At 40.4% G+C, this 25,767-nt stretch overlaps 2 protein-coding genes across 4 annotated transcripts in view; both read right to left on the reverse strand.

Moving 5' to 3' along the window:
- Window positions 1-6,520, reverse strand: part of LOC133622067 (uncharacterized) — an 8,672-nt gene extending 2,152 nt beyond the window's left edge. The window contains exons 1-3 of the mRNA XM_061984613.1: window positions 6,447-6,520; window positions 2,729-2,780; window positions 1-955 (exon numbers count right to left, since the gene is read on the reverse strand). The exon at window positions 1-955 is cut by the window's left edge and continues 2,152 nt beyond it. Coding sequence (XP_061840597.1) covers window positions 1-955; window positions 2,729-2,771 — 998 coding nt within the window. The 5' untranslated portion in view covers window positions 2,772-2,780; window positions 6,447-6,520. The remainder of the gene's footprint in view (window positions 956-2,728; window positions 2,781-6,446) is intronic.
- Window positions 6,521-14,867: 8,347 nt separating this feature from the next.
- The window catches only part of mettl14 (methyltransferase 14, N6-adenosine-methyltransferase non-catalytic subunit), a 32,141-nt gene continuing 21,241 nt past the window's right edge, over window positions 14,868-25,767 (reverse strand). The window contains exons 9-12 of one of the 3 annotated variants that reach the window (XM_061984387.1): window positions 23,293-23,409; window positions 18,103-18,313; window positions 17,699-18,036; window positions 14,868-14,947 (exon numbers count right to left, since the gene is read on the reverse strand). In XM_061984387.1, the coding sequence (XP_061840371.1) occupies window positions 17,729-18,036; window positions 18,103-18,313; window positions 23,293-23,409 (636 nt within the window). In that variant the 3' untranslated portion in view covers window positions 14,868-14,947; window positions 17,699-17,728. Of the gene's footprint in view, window positions 14,948-14,969; window positions 18,037-18,102; window positions 18,314-23,292; window positions 23,410-25,767 lie in introns of those variants that run through there. The other 2 variants (XR_009817711.2, XM_061984386.2) reach the window with 2 other exon arrangements.

A 25,767-nucleotide genomic window follows, 5' to 3' on the forward strand; every position in this document is an offset into this window, starting at 1 on the left:
TTGGGTGAAGCCGTCGCGGTGGCGTTGGATGCAGCCGTTGCGGTAGCGTTGGGTGCAGCCGTTGCGGTGGCGTTGGGGGGAGCCGTCGCGGTGGCGTTGGCTGCAGCTGTCGTGGTGGCGTTGGGTGCAGCCGTCGCCGTGGCGTTGGGTGCAGCCGTTGCGGTGGCGTTGGGGGGAGCCGTCGCGGTGGCGTTGGCTGCAGCCGTCGCGGTGGCGTTGGGTGCAGCCGTCGCGGTGCCGTTGGGGGCAGCAGTCGCGGTGGCGTTGGGTGGAGCCGTTGTGGTGGCATTGGGGGCAGCCGTCGCGGTGCCGTTGGGGGCAGCAGTCGCGGTGCCGTTGGGGGCAGCAGTCGCGGTGGCATTGGGTGCAGCCGTCGCGGTGCCGTTGGGGGCAGCCGTCGCGGTGCCGTTGGGTGCAGCCGTCGCGGTGCCGTTGGGGGCAGCCGTCGCGGTGCCGTTGGGTGCAGCCGTCACGGTGGCGTTGGGGGAAGCCGTCGCGGTGGTGTTGGGGGCAGCTGTGGCGGTGGCATTGGGGGCAGCCGTTGTGGTGGCATTGGGGGAAGCCGTCACGGTGCCGTTGGGGGCAGCCGTCGCGGTGCCGTTGGGTGCAGCCGTCACGGTGGTGTTGGGTGCAGCCGTCACGGTGGCGTTGGGGGCAGTCGTCGCGGTGGCGTTGGGGGCAGTCGTCACGGTGGCGTTGGGGGCAGTCGTCACGGTGGCGTTGGGGGCAGTCGTCGCGGTGGAGTTGGGGGCAGTCGTCGCGGTGGCGTTGGGGGCAGTCGTCGCGGTGGCGTTGGGGGCAGTCGTCACGGTGGCGTTGGGGGCAGTCGTCACGGTGGCGTTGGGGGCAGTCGTCGCGGTGGCGTTGGGGGAAGCCGTCGCGGTGGTGTTGGCTGTAGCTGTTGCGGTGGCGTTGGGTGCAGCCGTTGCAGTGGTATTTGTTGCTGATGCTATTCCTGCGCAGGAGAGATAATATGTGGATGTTAGGGTTAGGGTTAGGGTTAGGGTTTAGTAAGCATGTTTAAAGATGTAAAGCAAGTGACTCGACATGACGACACTTCATTCCTAGTAAAACTTGACATGTGAGACCTGACTGAGTTTACCATCAATTCTACACATACTTGTGATGTAGTGATTGGAGCACATACTTGTTGCTCACAAAAACATTCATGAAGTTTGCTTCTTTGATGAATTTATTATGGCTCTACTGAAAATGTGAGGGTGAAAAGTATACATACAGCAATGTTAATATTTGCTTACATGTCCCTTGGCAAGTTGACCTGCAATAAGGTGCTTTTGGTAGCCATCCACAAGCTTCTGCTTGACCACTTGACCACTAAATTGCTGCAGTTCAGCTAAATGTGTTGACATGGACTTGTTTCTTCAGCATTGTCCACACTTTTAAGTCAGGACTTTGGGAAGGCCATTCTAAAACCTTCATTCTAGCCTGATTTAGCCATTCCTTTACCACTTTTGAGGTGTGTTTGGGGTCATTGTTCTGTTGGAACACCCAACTGCGCCCAAGACCCAACCTCTGGGCTGATGATTTTAGCTTGTCCTGAACAACTTGGAGCTAATCCTCCTTTTTCATTGTCCCATTTAGAAATTAAACCATGTCTTTACCTGCAAGCCTTGTCCGGTTTAGTCGCTTTGCACCACGGGAAAACAATTCACGCAGTAATTTGTGTCACCATCGTCCACGTTTTGACACCTACAAGCCTGTTTCGCAGGTTTCCCTGCTCGTCAGGGGATTTTTATAAATATAAAATCCCCTGTTATATCATCCCTTCAAGCCTGATTCGCTGGTTTCTCTGCTCCTCAGGGGATTTTTATAAATACAGAGGCTATATCAAACCTGCGAAACAGGCTTGTAGGGATGATATAGCCTCTGTGTTTTTTCCTGACCTAACGTACATACATGTATACATATATACTGTACATACATGTATACATACATACTGTACATACATGTATACTGTACATACATGTATACATATATACTGTACATACATGTATACATACATATTGTACATACATATATACTGTACATACATGTATACATATATACTGTACATACATGTATACATACATACTGTACATACATGTATACTGTACATACATGTATACATATATACTGTACATACATGTATACATACATACTGTACATACATATATACTGTACATACATGTATACATACATACTGTACATACATATATACTGTACATACATGTATACATATATACTGTACATACATGTATACATACATACTGTACATACATGTATACTGTACATACATGTATACATATATACTGTACATACATGTATACATACATACTGTACATACATATATACTGTACATACATATATACTGTACATACATGTACCACGCTGCACCATTGTCATGGTGCAGCGTGCTTTTACCACAAAATCTGGTCAAAACTTGTAAAACATGAAATAAATATTCAAAGTTGTGCACAACACGTGTCTTCAAGCTAGCTTTTCTATTGTTTTTCATTTCTGAAAGATCCCACCCAGAATGTGGATCTCTACAGGATCTTTGTTCATTTGTTGCAAGGCAGAAATTGTGACTGTCAAATTAGGGGAAATTCTAAACTTCAACTAGTAAGACTTTTTACACGTATATTTGAAAGAATAAGAGTTTGATTGTGTCGACATTTCTGAGTGTGAACGCACAACAACAACAACAACAACAACAACAACAAAGTACCTGCAAGTAGCAGAGCCAATATGACCGATTCTGTCCTTGCCATGTCTTCTTCCTGTTGGGAACAAATCAAAATAGATGTTTTGTACAGTTTGACTTTGACTTTATTTCAAACATGCATACCATTACAACATGAATACAACATGATACATCACACATGCATGCATACAACATGATACATCACACATGCATGCATACAACATGATACATCACACATGCATGCATACAACATGATACATCACACATGCATGCATACAACATGATACATCACACATGCATGCATACAACATGATACATCACACATGCATGCATACAACATGATACATCACACATGCATGCATACAACATGATACATCACACGTGCATGCATACAACATGATACATCACACGTGCATGCATACAACATGATACATCACACATGCATGCATACAACATGATACATCACACGTGCATGCATACAACATGATACATCACACATGCATGCATACAACATGATACATCACACATGCATGCATACAACATGATACATGCATACAACATGATGCATCACAATTTCCAGTTCCTCTATTCAACATGTTGGAAAAGGAGTAGGAAGAAGCAGAGTTTATTTAATCATACCCCTTTTCCTTTACATAGCCGTTGCTAAAACTTTTGTTCACTTCCTGTTCTCAATGTATTCACAATATACTCCATAAGTAATCACAATCAAAATAAATAAGTAAGTTATATTTCTTATGGTGAGATGAGTAAGATTATGTAGAAAATGAATGGATGGATGAAATAAATTCTTCTTCTTTGTACTTTGTAAACACTTTAAGTTTGAAGAGTTTCTTAAAGTGGATCATATTAGTACATTGTTGGATTTATTTACTTAGTCCATTCCATCATTTAATTCCACATACTGATATACTGAAGGTCTTAAGTGTTGTACGTGCGTACAAATGTTTTAAATTACATTTTTCTCTAAGATTATATTTCTCCTCTTTTGTTGAGAATTGTTGTATATTCTTGGCTAGCAGGTTATAGTTTGCTTTGTGTATCATTTTAGCTGTTTTCTAATTCACTATGTCATGTAATTTCAGTATTTGTGATTGAATAAATAAAGTGTTTGTATGTTGTCTATATCCAACATGATGTATTATTATAACTCATCTTTTTTGTAACACAGTTAGTGAATGAAGTGTACTTTTGTAGTTATTCCCCATATTTCTGCACAATAAGTCAGATATGTAACACTTGTGAGCAGTAGACAATATGAAGTCATTTTTGGTCTAGAACATGTTTTGCTTTATTCATTATTGACGTGTTTCTTGCTACTTTATGTTGTATATTTTTTACATGACATTTCCAGTTCAATTTATCATCAATCATTATACCTAGAAATTTGGTTTCATTTGCTCTTTCAATTTCTAGTCTGTCTATTTGTATTTGTGTTTGACTTTCTCTTCTACTGTTACCAAATAGCATTATTTTACTTTTACTGAGATTCAAAGATAGTGTTTTTGTCCAAGCAGTCGGCATATTAATGTCAAACACTCATCTCACACCATCTGATGAGGTGCAAAGATCATAGGCTGGTTTTGTTTTGGCGCACATCAGATTATGTACAAAAAAAAGAAATATGATTGAAAAAAAGCTTTAAAAAAAAGTTCCGTATCTTCTTATTTGTGTTACGATAAATGTAACCCAAAAAGTGCAGTAGCGCAGTAGGCCCAAGCATTCCTCAAACACCACCACAATGACCACCAGCAAAGTGCAGTAGCGCAGTAGGCCCAAGCATTCATCAAACAACAAATAATGAATGTAACTTGATATATGCAGGACTACAGAAATATGAATAACACAAACATGGCTTCCTCCAATAAGTCAGTCATTATGCCACAGGAATACCTGAAGTCATGCTTCAGGTATTCCTGCATTCCTAATTGCGGGTTTCCGTGATGACAAACGCGTTTCCGCGCCGAGATTCCTGTCTGTCAATATTAATCACGCCAAATATTAGTGAGCATCACATCCTTGACAATGTCCTTGTTTATTTTCAAATTGACACAGCTGAATTGAATGATGAAACACACAATTTGAACAGTTTAAATACACAATTTACATTTTTTTATTCATTGAATTTAGAAAGTGGCAAAACAAAATCACTGATTTATTATTGTTATTATTTATTAATTACATTTTAAGGATCTTTTTCACATGTCCAAAAATATTCTCACTCTTTGCCCAAACATATTTCCACTTCAAGCTCCATACAGAAAATAACATACTTTTGTTTCCTAATTATTAACTTATGCACCAATATGATGTACAGTAGGTCCAAATATGTGTTCTAAGAAAACCCATCCATCCATCCATTTTCTACCGCTTATTCCCTTTGGGGTCGCTGGAGCCTATCTCAGCTACAATCGGGCGGAAGGCGGGGTACACCCTGGACAAGTCGCCACCTCATCGCAGGGCCAACACAGATAGACAGACAACATTCACACACTAGGGACCATTTAGTGTTGCCGGATTCACTAAAACACACACACACCTTTCCCTTTTATGTGCGTTCTAAAGAGTGAAAAACATCTAGTATGAGTCGGCAAACAATTACTTCTTGTTCTCCTTCGTAATTCTATTTTAGTTATTTAAAATACTCTCCATAATATTAAAAAGAAAACAGACTTTGTACACACTTGCAATATATATATATGCATACTCAAGTTTTCCCGTGCGAGAAGTTCATCAACATTGAATAGAACAAAAAACTTGAGTGTTTTTCCAACTTCTTGTGTTGCATCCAGCGAGGAAAAGCACATTGGACAAATAAGAAAAGTTACTCCAGCTCAGAAATTGGACATGATTTGAATTGTTTGTCAGAATGTGACATAAAAAAAATCCCAAAATGTATTCAAAAATATTTATTTTTACTTTTTCGTGTATTTGTATTGCTATTTCTAAAATACATAGTCTGTTTTGGCCTTTTATTTAATATTTTCTGTCATTTCTGACCCTGAAATGCAAGTGAAAATGAATGGTGGCCTGACTGAGTGGACTCTATAGGTGATGCTGAAGATTCTTAGTCCGTATAACAACTTGTTGCATTTGCTTTATTGGCTGCCGCTGGCTTTTAAAAACAATCCCCAATTCTCAGTCATTTCACTCTTCCTTGGCCTGATCTATTACAAGGTGCCATGCTTGTTCTCCAAATGATATCCACTAAAGTATTCAATTGACTTTTGCAGTTTGTCTTGTCTAAGTCCGCCTGTCAGCTGGTGGACACAAGGAGATGCTCCACACCCTGCACAATAACTCCAGAATAATCCCTGTCAAACAAAGCATTGTGCCTGCGTGCAAAGCGTATAGCGGTGATTAATGCAGCATCCGTCACTTTCAGTTACGTGCTTCGTGGCTTTCTGTCACATTAGCATTTCACTTTTTAATTGTATATTTGTTTTTTTAAATGACAACGTAGAAAGAAAAGGAACCACAAAAAATTTACAAATATGAATCATATTATTAGTGTTATAATCATTGTATATATATATATATATATATATATATATATATATATATATATATAGATATATATATATATATATATATATATATATATATATATGTATATGTATATATATATATATATATATATATATATATATATATATGTATATATATATATATATATATATGTGTGTGTGTCATGCACAGTACAATAATTCCAAAGTGCCCTTACCTGGTGGTTGTGTCCAGCGACAAAGTGATGATGTTCACTGAAGTCTCTTAATAAATGTTCACTGAGGACTCTTAACAAATTCACCTGACTGATGCTGATCAATTCTGGCTGGAGATTTTATCTCAACTTCAGTCACCGTTTTTTTTCTTCTTCTTGGAGGTTTGACGTACCTGGCAGAACTGGTTCTACGCACTACGCATACCTGTCTAATAATAAATCCTGTTTCACAAGTACCGTATAATAACTCGTATTATATTATAATTATTATACTTATAATATTATAATAATTATAATTATATTATAATTATTATACTTGCATAACTATATCATTACAGTGATTGTCTAATATCGGGTTATAAACAAATTTAATGGGATATTTAACATGTGACAAATACAATTTGAAATGTTGCTTTTTGTCTATTTTTTGCACTTAATGGGTTGTGGTGAAAATACTAGCATACAAGTATTACCGATATTTTTTATTATTATTATTTGACAAATTGTCAATGACTTATGGACAATTAATTGCTCAGTCCTGCCCGAGACTTGTTGCCATCACTCAACCAACTTTTTTAAATTAAAAAACATACATATGCATGTATGTGTGTGTATATATATATATATATATATATATATATATATATATATATATATATATATATATATATATATATATATATATATGCATGTGTATTTATACATATATAAATACATAAATATGTATGTATATATATATATATATATTGTATGTATATATATATATATATATATATATATATATACATACACACATGCATATATACATACATATATGTATACATACAAATATGTGTGTGTTTACTGTATATATACACACACACACACATATATGTAAATATGTAAATATATATACGTATATAAACACACACATATAAAAAATAAATGTATAAAATATATGTATAAAATATAAAAATATATACATAAAAGCTTTTGTCCTCAATTCTTCATGGTGTTTCATACATACACAAGGGACGGCATGGCGCAGTGGGAGAGTGGCCGTGCGCAACCCGAGGGTCCCTGGTTCAATCCCCACCTAGTACCAACCTCGTCATGTCCGTTGTGTCCTGAGCAAGACACTTCACCCTTGCTCCTGATGGCTGCTGGTTAGCGCCTTGCATGGCAGCTCCCTCCATCAGTGTGTGAATGTGTGTGTGAATGGGTAAATGTGGAAGTAGTGTCAAAGCGCTTTGAGTACCTTGAAGGTAGAAAAGTGCTATACAAGTATAACCCATTTATCATTTATCATTTATATATATGTACATACACATATGTATATATATATATATATTGATACACATATATATGTACATACACATATACATGTACATGCACATATATATGTACATACACATATGCATATATATATATATATATATATATATATATATATATATATATATATATATATATATATATATATATATATATATATATATATATATATGTTAAGTTAGGGACCTAACATTTTTTTTCTTTCCATGATGGCACGTGAGGCCCCGCCTCACCTGCATCCCCTGACTGCAAGTCACTGGTATATATATATATATATATATATATATATATATATATATATATATATATATATATATATATATATGTGTATGTACATACATATGTGTATGTACATAATAATGTGTATGTGTGTATGTATGAAACACCATGAAGAATTTTTGTCTGTTAAAAGTTTTATGTATATATTTTTATATTTTATACATATATTTTATAAATTTATTTTATATATATATATATATATATATATATATGTATATACATATATATATATATATATATATATATATATATATATATATATATATATATATATATATATATATATATATATATCACCAATTCTTCATGTTGATTCAGCAAAACAGCAATGAAGTGTCAACAAAAGAAGGCAGATTTCTGTCCAAAGTTTCAAGAGTTACCTTCTGGAAGTGGTTTTCCATTGTTTTCTGTCATGCCCTACGGGAGTCTTTCTTATCCTGAGGGCCACAAAAAAAATATCTGTTTCTCAGCTGTGGTCCAGGAGGCTGTAATACACGTTTTCACCACTTGTGGCAGTAATGACAATCTGAAAGATGAAGGAGCGACAGAGAAGTTTCTTCAGCGCAAAAATGATGACTCAATGTAAAGCTGTCATTTCAATTGCACTTTAACTTTATTGACAGGTTAGATTAACAGATTCATTATGAATATAGTTTATTTATTTTAGCACAACATAATTGTATGTAAAATCATTTTCAATTAATTATTTGGAGTCCCTTCTTAAGCAGTATATTTATTTATTTAATTCTACTCAGCCTACAGTTAATGTGTTGAATAAATAATCATCTTTGGGACTAACACTCAGTTTCGTATCATTTGACAAGGGAGTAAAGTGTAAGACATGATTATTGAATACGAGTAAGATTACTAATTCAGGGTTAATAATGGAGTGGACATCAGGACCATATGGTGGAAAAGTTGGGCTCCGAGGTCAAAACAGTTAAGAGCTCCTGCTTTACGGAACATAATTGTTTTCAAAAATCAACTAAATGTAATGGTTTTTTTTAGTGTCAACAACTACTTACTATAATAAGAGTAATTATAGTAATCAACCCATGCATCCATCTTCTTCCGCTCATCCAAGGTCAGGTCGCGGGGGCAGCAGCCTAAGCAGAGAAGCCCAGACTTCCCTCTCCCCAGCCACTTATCTCCCGGGGGATCCCGAGGCGTTCCCAGGCCAGCCGGGAGACATAGTCTTCCCAACACCTCCCTAGGGAGGCGTTCGGGTGGCATCCTGACCAGATGCCCGAACCACCTCATCTGGCTCCTCTCCATGTGGAGGAGCAGCGGCTTTACTTTGAGCTCCCCCCGGATGACAGAGCTTCTCACCCTATCTCTAAGGGAGAGCCCCGCCACCCGGCGGAGGAAACTCATTTGGGCCGCTTGTACCCGTGATCTTGTCCTTTTGGTCATAACCCAAAGCTCATGACCATAGGTGAGGATGGGAACGTAGATCGACCGGTAAATTGAGAGCTTTGCCTTCCGGCTCAGCTCCTTCTTCACCACAACGGATCGATACAGCGTCCGCATTACTGAAGACGCCGCACCGATCCACCTGTCGATCTCACCATCCACTCTTCCCTCACTCGTGAACAAGACTCCCAGGTACTTGAACTCCTCCACTTGGGGCAAGATCTCCTCCCCAACCCGGAGCTGGCACTCCACCCTTTTCCGGGAGAGAACCATGGACTCGGACTTGGAGGTGCTGATTCTCATCCCAGTCGCTTCACACTCGGCTGCGAACCGATCCAGTGAGAGCTGAAGATCCTGGCCAGATGAAGCCATCAGGACCACATCATCTGCAAAAAGCAGAGACCTAATCCTGCAGCCACCAAACCAGATCCCCTCAACGCCTTGACTGCGCCTAGAATTCTGTCCATAAAAGTTCAGAACAGAATGAATGACAAAGGGCAGCCTTGGCGGAGTCCAACCCTCACTGGAAACGTGTCCGACTTACTGCCGGCAATGCGGACCAAGCTCTGACACTGATCATACAGGGAGCGGACCGCCACAATCAGACAGTCCGATACCCCATACTCTCTGAGCACTCCCCACAAGACTTCCCGAGGGACACGGTCTAATGCCTTCTCCAAGTCCACAAAGCACATGTAGACTGGTTGGGCAAACTCCCATGCACCCTCAAGGACCCTGCCCAGAGTATAGAGCTAGTCCACAGTTCCACGACCAGGACCAAAACCACACTGTTCCTCCTGAATCCGAGGTTGGACTATCCTCTCCAGTACACCTGAATAGACCTTACCGGGAAGGCTGAGGAGTGTGATCCCACCATAGTTAGAACACACCCTCCGGTTCCCCTTCTTAAAGAGAGGAACCACCACCCCGGTCTGCCAATCCAGAGGAAGCACTCTTGTAATGAAATACTTCATTGTTGCTTTGAATGAACCATAACAGCCTGATATTTAATAACACAGTCTGAAAAGCAGCCTATCAAAACAGTGCAACAAAGAGCTCCAATAAAATAAATATATTTACTCAGTAGCTGAATGTTTGTTTGATGTGTAAGCATGGCAATGACTACTCCTTCGTCTATTGTTGCCTGGAGGAGAGCAGAAACCACACCTTTGAAACAAAGAAAACAAACACTCCCCAATAACGTAAACAGCATTTTCCAGACTGATGCAAACACACACTTGTCATAAGTGGAACTGGATTGAGACACAATACTCCTTTGTTGGTGTGACGCAGGTCCTCACTCTGTCATGTCAACTGCTGGTGTGACGCGGGTCCTCACTCTGTCATGTCAACTGTTGGTGTGACGCGGGTCTTCACTCTGTCATGTCAACTGTCAAAGGGAGCCGTAAAACTGTGATGGTGACAGATCTTTCGCGTCATTTCCACATTACTGACAGCAGGAACTGACACTTTTCTTTCCACATTCTTGTGTGATGAAATCTCACACAGTTCATTTTTTTGTTAAAAAACAAATTATGCAAAAAAAAAACCTGTTTGTGTTGGTTTCAAAGTAAAACAAAATTGGAATAGCATTTTGATTTTCGTATTTAAGAGGGCCTATTATTGCGGGGCAGACTGGCTCGTACGCGCACATGCATCCTCCGCTGTAGCCATTCCTCATACAAAGCAGCGTAAAGTTGCAACTTGTATCTGTCAGTAGGCTCGCTATGGAAGCGCTAAAAACTACAAGGGTGACGATGTTGTCAGAGTGGAGGCACGTACATAAGAAAGAAAAGTCCTCCAAAACAAGGAAGTGTTTTCAATGTTGAAAAAAAAAATCACAATGTGAGAATTATTATTTGATCAAATATGAAGAAGACGAATAACGAGCACATAAACGCAGTTTTACGAGTACTTGGGTTTGCAGGTAAACAAAAGAAGAAGAAGAAAGACATAAAGACTTTTAATGCCAAACTCAAGCAAACTCATAAGTGGCGTGTCACATTGTTGGAAGCCTCCAATGAAGATGTCACTTTTCTTACTGAATGTATTTGACTTTTCACAGTTGGACAGACAGCTAATACGTGTACTGCATGCAATTGTTTATCTTTTCAACTTCATCTAATGTTGCAACAAACAGAATTGTGTTTTACATTCCTAACATTTTTGTTGTTGTTAAAAACAAAATAAGTACTTGAATATCGGCTTGACTTGTGATTTTAAAACAAGTTGTAACAATTAATTTTTAGGTCAGTCGCCAGAATTTTTACGTAAAACCAACAACAAAACTGTGGCATTTACAATTTTCATTTACAGTAAAACACCAATGATTTTACAGCAAAAACATTGGCAGTGTTTCCGTTTCCATGTAAACTTGTTTTTATTTTTTTACAGTGTGTGTAAAAAAATAGATATAATTAAAATGAAATTGTATATATTCATATATTACAAGTGGCTCTCAATGAAAAGGCGTTATAGAGTTGTTGAGGGCCACAACCACCAGGCCTGGGCTTTTGTGTACATTTGCATACAAGTTAAGATACAACCAATATTTCTGTCAATAATACGGTTATTCTTTAAATGTATTTATCAAATTACCTACACCCCTGAGCAAAATGCTTCATTCCATCTGTGTCACACCGCGGTGAGGGAAGTCTTGTCTTGGTTTTTTCTGTCTTGTGATTTACATGTTTTATTTTGAAAAGCAACTCCTCTTGTTTCAGATCACGGGTCCTTCCTCTTGTGTCACCAGTCTGACGTCATATCTGACCCTTGATTGTTTCCACCTGTTTCCCATTACCCTCATGTTCTATATAAGCCCATGCCTCCCCTTGTTCTGTGCCAGATTGTCTCGAGCTTTCGTGCCTGTCTTGCGTTCCATGTTCATGTTCATGTCCATGCCTTGCCTTGTCCCACGTCTACGTCCTTGCTTCCAGAATATCCCACGCTGTAATTTTGAATTAACTTTTTTCCTCCCTCAGAGCAACTTTTGTTATTCTACCTTTTTCTACCGCAGTGGTGAGTTATTATTTTTCCTTAAAGATTTTTTCCTCAAAGTCTTTTGAGTGATTTTTTGTTTACATTGATTAGAGTAGTTAAGTTTTATAGTCTTTATTTTCTTCCTCCTGTTGGAGCGTTTTTTGTTAAAGTTTTTTGATAACAGATACGGTGCTAATTATATTGTCCTTATTTTTGTATTTCCTCCTTTTTGGAGTGATTTTCAGTTTTTCCCTTTTGGAACATTTTGTCGATCGCTATTTTTGTATTTCATAGTATTTGAATTTACTCGGCTCTGGAGGCTTAAAGAGTTTTTTCAAAATAAAAGCTTTATTTGGAATCACCTCTCTGCATCTGAGTCCCTTCCTTCGTCCAAGCCTGACAATCTGGTAGCGGCGAACCCAGCATCAAACCGTTCACTCAACACAGACGTCATAAGGTCATCAAAGCTCACATGCATGCAGTGCTGTCATTTGAGAACCAGGATGAAGTGAAAATATAATAAATGTATTTGCATTAAAAATGTGATGTTGAAGCGTAGGAGACTTAACCCTCATTAGATGCACTAATAATAATCATCATCATAGTAATTATAATAATTGTGTATTATTCTGATGAATAGTATTTTCATGAACACGACATATATATAATTCCATCCATCCATCCATTTTCTACCGCTGGTCTATATGTAATTATATTTAAGTGAATAATGACAGGTTGTATGATGATTAAAAATCCCATCTTGGCTAAGCTATATTAAATTAAAAAACAAACAAAGACCAGAAAACGTTTCAATCGTAAAACAGCGGCAAATAATTGTAGTTTTTTTTCAATTGATATTTAAGGAAGACTTTATCCCCCTAAAAAGGCCTACTGATGGACATTATTGTTAGAAACTAGACAATATTGTGGGCTTTCTGCCCGTGGAGTTCTCCATCTTCTTTGCTTCCGGGTTATCATGTTGGGATGCAATTATGGATGGATGGGCAGTGTATGAACAATCGACATGTCTTAGTCCCATTTTTGAAAACCTTGTTTGAGTTTTTTCCCATACAAAAATATTGGAGCCATTACAAGCATGCAAAAACCTTAAGGAGGCTAATAATAATAATAGATGAGTAATATTACAGACCACACAAATCCCAGGAGCAAGCCAAACATTGACAGTGAAAGATGTGGTTTTTGCACATTTTTGACTAAAGCATGGACAAGTGATTGGCCACAAACACATTGTGTGGACGTCATGCACAATGTTCAACATTCCTCCCAGCAACCTTCAGCTATTTAGGTCTTTGTTTCCCCAGGAATCTTTGTGGAGGGGCGGGGCTGGGTTGTGTTTCCATTTCATCTGATACCGTTGCCAAATTGGTTCTCTTGATACGGGGCCAAATTGGTTGTTTTGATACGGGCCAGTGCTTGAACAGTTACTTAAAAGAATGCTTGTGAGTTATTTCTTGTACAACATCAACCTTCACGCACTTGTTGCTTATCCCCAAACTGAAGACATCACACATTCACATGTACTAAATGAGTCTGAATTCTCAAATAGTTTAGTTCTTTGTATTTTCACACCTACGTGTGGAGTCCAAGTGTCCATGCACTCTCTCTAAGGTCCCGTTTACACTGCGGTTATCCATGGTAAATCCCACCTAACCTTATCCTTGTCCACACACACATTGGTGGTTTAAGAGCCCTCCCCCTCCAAGGAAAAGACTGTGTGCCCAGACTGGTATCCAAATGAAGGCTGCTGTTGTTGTGGACTCTCTTGCCAGTTGTGTGGGAAGTCAATGAGTTGTCTTGCACACATGCAGCGTGAAGATTGAGGTCTATGTACGCTTTATTATCCGCCTATCCTAGACCTGCTTCGTTATCTTTCATTTCCTTCAGGAGTCCCAATGAATTCTACATTTCCTTAGTGGTTAGGGTTACAGTGAAGTGTTACATACACTTCATCATATTCTGCTCCGTCTGCCACAGTGAAGTGTTACATACGCTTCATCATATTCTGCTCCGTCTGCCACAGTGAAGTGTTACATACGCTTCATCATATTCTGCTACGTCTGCCACAGTGAAGTGTTACATACGCTTCATCATATTCTGCTACGGTCAAAAAAAGGAGGTCACATGCGCCCACCTGGCATCGCACCGCCCCACTATTTGAGAAGGACTGGCCTAAGGTGAGTGTGTTAAATAAATCAATATTTGTGATTAACAAATGGTTTCATATCATTGAAAAAAATCAAGAGAAAGAAGACTCATTCAGTGTTAATATTTGAGTGGGCTCCAGCCCCCTCTGAAGGGAAACAAAATAGGACCAAAGGTCAAAAAGGTTAAAAATAAAACCCTGTTGTAGTACTTTTTCTTCTCACTAAAGTACTAAAAATGCATTTAATCTGCCTTTAAACACAACTTAGTAGGCTTACAAAAAATGCATCTTTATTTTTCTCAAGCTGCTGCACAACCCCTGAAGTGTTTGGCCTCCCACTTTGAAGAGCGCTGCACTAGAAGACAGGAAAGATGACATGCAAATGAAGAAAAGGTTTATTAGGACAAACTGTTGCTTATTACAAAGTGGGAGCTCCTTTCTGTGTTGAGTTGCCATCGAATCCCAACTTCTTTTATTATTTCTACGTCAGCTTTTGGGATTCCAACATATTTTGCCCGAAAAATAGTCTCTTTTTAGATGTATAAAAAAAAAAAAAAAAAAAATAGAAAAGAAATCCAATGATATGACGACAGTAGACTGTGCTGGATAAACATGACTGACAGTTGAACAATATTGCCGGGGGGGGGGGGGGGGGGGGCCTTAAAGGGGCTGTCTGCAACTTCCTCACAGTTACATTTATCACATATAACAAGAACACCATTAGTGGTGTAATGGCACACATTTGTTTTTACAATTTTCTATATTTTTCAGAATGACTAAGAGTATGTCATAAAAAAATGTTTTACCGTCCCAAATAAAATGATTGGTTTTACTCATCCAGACTGGTCACACAAAAGCTGTCCAAGACTATTCAGCCATGTTGTTATGATAGAATATACATTATGACTATTACTAGGACTATACAGCCATGTTGTTATGATAGAATATACATTATGACTATTACTAAGACTATGCAGCCATGTTGTTATGATAGAATATACATTCAATGACAGCTAACTATCCAAATGGCTACTAATAGCAAACACCTAAAGCTCATGTATGTACATGTGTTATGTACGTACCTAACACATGTATGTGCATGTGTTGTGTACGTACATAACACATGCACGTGCACGTGCTATGTACGTACCTAGTCGGGCTGCACTAAAAAAATAAAAAATCAATTCACATCCGAATCGCGATTCTTATTCATCCCGATTCTAAATTGGTTTATAATTTTCCAAAAAATAAAAATACATTCCGCACAATAAGCCGCTACTTTTTTCCTAAGCTTTGAACCCTGCGGCTTACAAAACTTTGCGGCTAATTGCTGTTTTTTTCTTTGCTGACGGCCACGATGCAAATAGTTAAAAAAACAAAAAAACAAGCAAAGACACTGACAAAGTGTGTTTTTGCTTGTGCTACGGCGCCATCTTTTGACGAGTTTGTTCACTGCAGGTGCTGCATTGCCCTTCTGTTTAGACTGAGCATTCGACCGGAAGTACAAGCGCCCTTCCGTCTTCTCGTCGTCCATAGCATTTTTACTCGTATGGATTCTTCATTCATTTGAAAGTTTTACAACTAAAACTATTCTTACTTACTAAACTGTCCCATGTGTGATGTCTGTAGGAGTGTTTTCATGCATATTTCTACCTGTAATCAAGCAAACATTGTTAGCATTAGCTAATATACTAACATGTTACACATTACAACGCCCTTCATTTTGTATTGTTTTAGTTTTGTAAATTCACCAAAATGTCACCGTGGAGTTAATGAGTCTGTTTAGCTGAGGGAGAGCTAGCTTGCGCAGCAAGTGGGTCCATGACCATGACTTCTGTTTTGTTTGATCATCCGTTTTACTGCCATGTTGCAGACACCGTTAGGAAACAATGAAGGTATGTAAATAATCATATTTATAATATTTCTGTGTAAATAATAATTTCACAGCGTATATATCTGCAGCTTATAGTCCGGTGCGGCTAACACATGGAAAACTATTGTTTTCTTTGAAAATGTTCTAGGTGCGGCTGATATAGCGCTTTGCTCTATAGTCTGGAAAAAAATGTGAATTTTTTAATAAGAATACATTTTAAAAAAATATGTTATTTCTTCCATCTTTATGCAACCAGAAGGAGCTGGTTTAACCTGTGACATGTTTTTTTTTTAAAAAGGTTCATTATAAATATTATACCAAATAACACATTGCAAGAATCGTGTTGAAATGAGAATCGATTCTAAATTGAATATTCACCCCAAGAATGTGAATCAGATCAAGTTGTTACGTGCCCAAAGATTCACACTCCTGGTACGTAGGGTACTTTATTACGTCCTATAAGCCGTGTAAGGGCGGAGGGCGGGATATAGTGTGCCAAATATTTGGGGAAGTTAGCGTGTATGTAAATGTTGTAAACAGCCCCTTTAATTGGAGTTGATCAAGAGTAGAGTCAGAGTAGACTGAAGTTTAATTGGAGTTGATCAAGAGTAGAGTCAGAGTAGACTGAAGTTTAATTGGAGATGATCAAGAGTAGAGTCAGAGTAGACTGAAGTTTAATTGGAGTTGATCAAGAGTAGAGTCAGAGTAGACTGATGTTTAATTGGAGTTGATCAAGAGTAGTCAGAGTAGACTGAAGTTTAATTGGAGTTGATCAAGAGTAGAGTCAGAGTAGACTGAAGTTTAATTGGAGTTGATCAAGAGTAGTCAGAGTAGACTGAAGTTTAATTGGAGTTGATCAAGAGTAGAGTCAGAGTAGACTGAAGTTTAATTGGAGATGATCAAGAGTAGAGTCAGAGTAGACTGAAGTTTAATTGGAGTTGATCAAGAGTAGAGTCAGAGTAGACTGAAGTTTAATTGGAGTTGATCAAGAGTAGTCAGAGTAGACTGAAGTTTAATTGGAGTTGGTCAAGAGTAGAGTCAGAGTAGACTGAAGTTTAATTGGAGTTGATCAAGAGTAGAGTCAGAGTAGACTGAAGTTTAATTGGAGTTGGTCAAGAGTAGAGTCAGAGTAGACTGAAGTTTAATTGGAGTTGATCAAGAGTAGAGTCAGAGTAGACTGAAGTTTAATTGGAGTTGATCAAGAGTAAAGTCAGAGTAGACTGAAGTGACTACCTGATCTTTTCCTTGGTTACAAATGTGGCGCTAGCGTGGGGGAAAACCTCGATGTGGTCCTCCACGTCCCCGGAAGCCGCCCCTGTCGCCGCGGAAATTGGGTCGGTTTCTTTCGCGGCCTCTCTCTCCACCCCTCCCGGCGTTCAGACCGCCGCGCCCCCCTCTCGCCGCCCCGCCGCCACGGTCCGACTTCATCTTAGAAGGCGGCGACTTGGGCCGCATGCGCTCTATTTCCTCGGTGCAGCCAGACAAGTAGGAGTCGGGCAAAGCGAAATGTGCGGCGTAGGTCTCAGGGTTGAAGTTGCTGTTGGTCAGAGTGGGTCCCACGGTCAGCCAGCCTGCATCAACAAGGTACAGACTGACAAACCAGCAGCAAAGATGCGTCCAGGAAACATTAGTCCTACCTGGTCTGATGGTAGAGTCCTGTCCAAACAGGTGCAGCCTCCTGCGGCCCAAACAAAAGTGTTCGATGATGTGGAAGATCTCCACGGGCTTCTCCACGTTCCCCATCTCGGGCTCCTCCGTGATGATCAAGTCGATGTCCACGTTAGCATGGATGAAGTCGCCGTCCATGCTTCTCCTCACCGTTCCTTTGATTCCCATCAGGCAGTGCTCCTGGAAGTGGTGACGTAATTACACAATGTGTTGCAACTCAAATAAAATGACATGTCCAGCTGCTGCAGAGACAAGTTCTGTGTGCCCCTCAATCTTTGGAGCTGTGCTTTTCTACATTTCATTTTCTTCTTTTTTCCCCGAGATGGCGCCGCTGTAGTGGCTGCTGTTGGCAGGAACTCTGAACTCTGTGCTCTTGTGACATCCTTTTGTGTTCCTCATGTTTCCTTCTTGTTTTCAGGTGGCCTTTTTTCTGCCTTTTGGTTGGGGACCCTTTGGGACTGGGTGACAAGAGCTGGCACTTTCCTGACTTCTGGATCTGCCTCCCGGGAGCCTTTTGGCCATGGAGACCAGCTGCTGGGTCTCTGCCACACCAGAGTCCCTTTGGAGAGACTGGAGGAGATGTGGATGAAGAGGCAGGACTGCAGATGAAGAGACAGGACTGCAGATGAAGAGACAGGACTGCAGATGAAGAGACAGGACTGCAGATGAAGAGACAGGACTGCAGATGAAGAGGCAGGACTGCAGATGAAGAGGCAGGACTGCAGATGAAGAGGCAGGACTGCAGATGAAGAGACAGGACTGCAAATGAAGAGGCAGGACTGCAGATGAAGAGACAGGACTGCAGATGAAGAGACAGGACTGCAGATGAAGAGACAGGACTGCAGATGAAGAGACAGGACTGCAGATGAAGAGACAGGACTGCAGATGAAGAGACAGGACTGCAGATGAAGAGACAGGACTGCAGATGAAGAGACAGGACTGCAGATGAAGAGACAGGACTGCAGATGAAGAGGCAGGACTGCAGATGAAGAGACAGGACTGCAGATGAAGAGGCAGGACTGCAGATGAAGAGGCAGGACTGCAGATGAAGAGACAGGACTGCAGATGAAGAGACAGGACTGCAGATGAAGAGGCAGGACTGCAGATGAAGAGACAGGACTGCAGATGAAGAGACAGGACTGCAGATGAAGAGGCAGGACTGCAGATGAAGAGACAGGACTGCAGATGAAGAGACAGGACTGCAGATGAAGAGGCAGGACTGCAGATGAAGAGACAGGACTGCAGATGAAGAGACAGGACTGCAGATGAAGAGGCAGGACTGCAGATGAAGAGACAGGACTGCAGATGAAGAGACAGGACTGCAGATGAAGAGGCAGGACTGCAGATGAAGAGACAGGACTGCAGATGAAGAGACAGGACTGCAGATGAAGAGGCAGGACTGCAGATGAAGAGACAGGACTGCAGATGAAGAGGCAGGACTGCAGATGAAGAGACAGGACTGCAGATGAAGAGACAGGACTGCGGTGCTGGCACTGAGCAACGGGACAGACAAGCTTCATTCACAGTGTCTTGGCTGAATGAGCAGGTATCAGACACCTCGGTCTCCTTGGACGCATCCTCGCTCATCCATGCGGACTGGACACTGGCCGAGAGTTGGTGGGCCTCTCTCGGTTGCTTTGTTGGGTCTGCTCCTGTCTCTGGCAATGCTCACCACACAGCAGCAGACGATGGCGTGGAACACCGCAGAGGCCATCACAGTGTGTATGTTTTACTTTTGTGGCTGTGTGTAGAAGTGGCTGGTAGCATCAGCTCTGCTCTTTTAATGTCTTTAATGTCCTTTGATGATTCCCTCTTACACACATGTTTATGTGTGCTATGGCTATGAGGTTTGTTTCCTTGGCTTCAGTCTGGGCCCAGGCTTAGACTGAGTCCCCCCCCCGTCCCCAGCGTTTACCTGTTTCTCACCTTTTTTGGAAGGGGCGCCGGAAGTTGGCAGACCTGTCAGCGATCCTGTTCTGTCTCCCTGAAATGTTTGATCCTGTTCTGTCTCCCTGAAATGTTTGATCCTGTTCTGTCTCCCTGTAATGTTTGTCTGCTCTTGAATGGGATTGTGCTGAAAATATTAATTTCCCCTCTGGGATCAATAAAGTGATTCTGATTCTCTTTCACATTCTACTAGTTATTTTCTTCTTGATTGAAGTTCCTCCTTTTTCTTAGTTGCTAAATCTAACGTACAAGTGTTATGATGAATTTCTCTCTGTGAAGATGCTAATTTCACTGGCTGGTAGCGTCACGTTGGGCACTGTGTCATTTTCCAGGACAACTAAACTATTTCCATGGAAAATGGGTGAATGTTTTCCAGGCCATGAGGCGACCCTGCATTGTTTACCATTCTTAAATACCATAAAAGTATTAAAGCTGACTCAAAAGAACGAGGGTAGTTTTAGTGGAACTTCCCAGGCCCTATTCGGGGTTTCTCCAGGTATCAGCAAGTCTAATTTCATGTTTTTTTTAACGCCACTGAATATAAATTAAATGCTCAATTCAGACTGCAGATAGTGCATCCGGAAATTATTCAAAGCGCTTCACTTTTTCCACATTTTGTTATGTTACAGTCTCATTCCAAAAAGGAAATAATTCATATTTGTCATCAAAACTCTACACAAAATTACATTTATAAATGTTTACAAATGTGTTGGAATAATTGTTTGTAAGTTATCACAAAAGAAACGTTGTATTACATTATGTTCCTGATAAGAAGATGAAGGCTGTCTTTCGAGGCCTAACAAGAGGAAGAAGGCTCGTGAAACTCCACTGTGATTTCAACACGGACAGATGGGAGGATCTGCTGAACTTCCAGAGGAACTCTCTTTAAAGTATTTAACAAACTCTCTTCCAACTATTTGGTAACCAAGGTCAACGCTATTTACGACCCGCTGCCCTCTTGAAGCAACTGTGATCAGGAGACGGGAGGGGTTATCCATTGTCCTCCAACACCCGCCCCAGTTGGATCCAGGAAGAGCCCAAGCCCGAGACATCCTCTTCTTTGTCTTCAATGTGACCGAAAACAATGACTGTTTTACATACTTCCCATTCCTGCTGTGACATGTGTTGGTGCGTGAACATTGAACATCTAAATAAAAGAGGAGACGAAAACCTTCTTCGTCAGAGCGTGCTAAGACACTGTAAGAGGTTACAGGTTGACGCCGTCTCTCCTCAATTGAGTCTAAATTGAATTATGTCTCTGTTTGATTCCTTGCCTTTTGTCTTGTTTAATAGATGTCCTCAGTGTTTGAACGTGACAAAATGTATTAAATATAAATTAATCATATGTACATAAGTAGTTACAGTATTTGATCAATACTTTTTTGATGCAACTTTGGTAGTAATTACAAGCTCAAGTCCTTTTGAATACGATGCCACAACCTTGGCACACCCATCTTTGCACAGTTTCACGCCTTGGTCTTTGCAGCACCTCCCAAGCTCCATCAGGTAGGTAATAAGAGTAGATTGCCAATGTTAGAAAGATATGTAATGGAGCTTGTAGCTTTTTGCTCCTGGCCTGACTCTGGCTCATACATAAATGGTTGGATGCTAAAATCCCTCCCTGTTGCAGCTCAGAAGTTGAATATACTTTTTTCCTTGCGGGAAGCTTCTCTGTCAATCTACAAACATGGCAGCCGTGACTGGGACAAACTTTCAGCCAGCCTGAAGGAGCTGCTTGAGGAAGGGTTCACAACTCAGCCTCTCAAAACGGCTTGTTTCCAAAATAGAAAAACATTTTTAAAAACAGAAAAAAAAAATCTCCTTTAAAGGGGAACATTATCACAATTTCAGAATGGTTAAAACCATTAAAAATCAGTTCCCAGTGGCTTATTATATTTTTCGAAGTTTTTTTCAAAATGTTACCCAGCACGCAATATCCCTAAAAAAAGCTTCAAAGTGCCTGATTTTAACCATCGTTATAAACACCCGTCCATTTTCCTGTGACGTCACATAGTGAAGCCAACACAAACAAACATGGCGGAAAGAACATCAAGCTATAGCGACATTAGCTCGGATTCAGACTCGGATTTCAGCGGCTTGAGCGATTCAACAGATTACGCATGTATTGAAACGGATGGTTGCAGTGTGGAGGCAGGTAGCGAAAACCAAATTGAAGAAACTGAAGCTATTGAGCCATATCGGTTTGAACCGTATGCAAGCCAAACCTACGAAAACGACACGACAGCCAGCGACACGGGAGAAAGCGAGGACGAATTCGGCGATTGGTATGTGTTTGTTTGACATTAAAGGAAACTAACAACTATGAACTAGGTTTACAGCATATGAAATACATTTGGCAACAACATGCACTTTGAGAGTGCAGACAGCCCAATTTTCATCAATTAATATATTCTGTAGACATACCCTCATCCGTGCTCTTTTCCTGAAAGCTGATCTGTCCAGTTTTGGAGTTGATGTCAGCAGGCCAGGGAAGCTAGGGTCGATAGGGGGTTTAGCTCACTCGTCTGCGGGAACAAACTGCCGCCATTTCTTGCCGTGCTAGCGAGGTCCTTTGTCCCTGAATTGCTCACACACTCCGGCAGATTCAATGGGGGTCTGGCGGCAGATTTCTTTGACTTTATGGTTGGAAATGCATCTGCTTTGAGTGTCGCAGGATATCCACACATTCTTGCCATCTCTGTCGTAGCATAGCTTTCGTGGGTAAAGTGTGCGGAACAAACGTCCAATTTCTTGCCACTTTGGCATCTTTGGGCCACTGGTGCAACTTGAATCCGTCCCTGTTGGTGTTGTTACACCCTCCGACAACACACCGACGAGGCATGATGTCTCCAAGGTACGGAAAACAGTCGAAAACACGGAAAATAACAGAGCCGATTTGACTCGGTGTTTGAGAAAATGGCGGATTGCTTCCCGATGCGACGTCACAAGAGCGAATATTAGAAAGGCTTTTAATTCGCCAAAATTCACCCATTTAGAGTTCGGAAATCGGTTAAAAAAATATATGGTTTTTTTTTCTGCAACATCAAGGTATATATTGACGCTTACATAGGTCTGGTGATAATGTTCCCCTTTAAAGAACAGCACTGGAGATGTGTTTTCTTCATTCAAATGTGTTGTTTTTTTACTTTTCTCCTTAGTGATAGTCAAGCTAGCACTGTATCATTACATGTTGTGATATGAATGTGCTATACCTTGGTCCTCTGAAATACTGCTTTTGGGTCCAGAGCCTTGGTCTTTCCCGGGTTATTCTTGTTGGTCTTGATCCAGCAGATATCTTCACAGCGCCTGAAGCCCCATTTCCTTAAACACTGCAAAAGGTGTATTGAGGGTGAGCATGTGGATACACCTGACAGGATTCATGGATTGACATGTTGATGCTCTTGCACAGACGTTTAAAAATGTAGTCGGCGTCCCTCCAAGCCTTCACGCTTGGGCCTCTGCTTGTTTCAATACAGATTAATGACCTGCCTGGTATATGTCCAGCTTCAACCTACTCAGTGGCCGCCCTGAGATGGGTAGGTCGTGAGTTCAAACCCCGGCCGAGTCATACCAAAGACTATAAAAATGGGAGCCATTACCTCCCTGCTTGGCACTCAGCATCAAGGCTTGGAATTGGGGGTTAAATCACCAAAAATGATTCCCGGGCGCGGCCACCGGTGCTGCTCACTGCTCCCCTCACCTCCCAGGGGGTGATCAAGGGTGATGGGTCAATTGCAGAGGACACATTTCACCACACCTAGTGTGTGTGTGTGTGTGACAATCATTGCTACTTTAACTTAACGTCATGTACAAATGTACGCTGATGACAAAGTTGTTTTTTAGGGCTGTCAAACTATTACAATATTTAATCAGGATTAATCGCATTGTTCATAGTTAAGTCAAAATGCATCAAATACATAATTTTTCATCATTAATGAGTGTACCATGGACAGACATTTTTCAAGTTTTTAAAACTGATGGGATGTTCATATCTTCCCGTTCGGATAAAGAAGTAATCATAATATTCAAACACACACACACACACACACACACACACACACACACACACACACACACACACACACACACACACACACACACACACACACACACACACACACACACACACACACACACACAAAAGGTGGGCATAAACAAGCGTTTTTTCGTGTCTTTCTCGCCATCTCAAGGTCTAAGTTGAAGATCAAATTTGACCAAATTCTTGGTTTATGAATACAAATGTTATTATACAAGTGGGAGGCATGATTTAGAATCTAGAAATAACTAATACCAACTCAGAGGTGATGCAGCTGAGTATGTCAGCATAAGCTAGTTAGCTCTCTGTGATCACGCCGCCACTAACCATAGATCAACTGCGTTGGCACTGATAATAAGAATATCGCTAACACTTGGATAATCTTCAGGTCAGGAGATGTAAATGGAGTACCGTATTTTTCGGAGTATAAATCGCACCGGCCGAAAATGCATAACAAAGAAGGAAAAAAATATATATAAGTCGCACTGGAGTTTAAGTCACATTTTTTGAGGAAATGTATTTGATAAAAGCCAACAGCAAGAATAGACATTTGAAAGGCAATTTAAAATAAATAAAGAGGCTGAATAAGTGTACGTTATATGAGGCATAAATAACCAACTGGTATGTTAACGTAACATATTATGGTAAGAGTCATTCAAATAACTATAACATATAGAACATGCTATACAATCTGTCACTCCTAATCGCTAAATCCCATGAAATCTTATACGTCTAGTCTCTTACGTGAATGAGATCAATAATATTATAATGTGTTCATCATTTCACACACAAGTCGCTCCTGAGTATAAGTCGCACCCCCGGCCCAACTAGGAAAAAAACTGCCACTTATAGTCCGAAAAATACGGTATTGTTGGCGGTTTTTAGATGTTCTTTAGAGTGTACTACCATTACTTGCATTGTCAGCCACATCATACTGGCCGTTTTTCACGAATTAGAATGCATAAAAAAAAAGAAAAACATATGTTATTTTATTACATAGGATTGTGAATGAAAATTCAAAATCCCCCCAAAAAGTGCAGTCCCTCTTAAAGAAGCCGAGTTATGATGACATCCACAGTACGGTCTGAAGTGTTCTGTCAGTCTTAACATACATCATTTGTGAGCGAGGGAAAACACGGCAAATGAAAAAGGGAGCGCCAAATTAAAGCCTAGATTGCCAAATACCTGTGGCGGTGAGGTTGTGGTCATCATATCTTTTGCATAATCCTCTATGATACAGGGTTTCCCCTAGCTGTAATCCATCATGGCACACCACCACAGCAAAATAAAAGCCACTACACCTTAGAAATGAGGACATTTTATGTGAAAACTACATTTAAGTAATATATTGTCTGAGTGGATATATATAGCCTCTTATTTACGCACTATTGACTAGTGATGCAAGGAAATTACGGCCAGGGAAAGACATCACTGAAGCAGCGCTGCTAAAACAGCATATTGTGATGACATAAGAAAGATGCACGCGATTGGTGGACATACTTTAATACATCCGAGGTATACCCACAAACAGCAATCTACTAAATGTGCAAATACAAACCCCGTTTCCATATGAGTTGGGAAATTGTGTTAGATGTAAATATAAACGGAATACAATGATTTGCAAATCCTTTTCAAGCCATATTCAGTTGAA

The sequence above is a fragment of the Nerophis lumbriciformis genome, linkage group LG25 (assembly GCF_033978685.3).
Source record: "Nerophis lumbriciformis linkage group LG25, RoL_Nlum_v2.1, whole genome shotgun sequence".
In the NCBI taxonomy this organism is placed as follows: Eukaryota; Metazoa; Chordata; class Actinopteri; order Syngnathiformes; family Syngnathidae; genus Nerophis; species Nerophis lumbriciformis.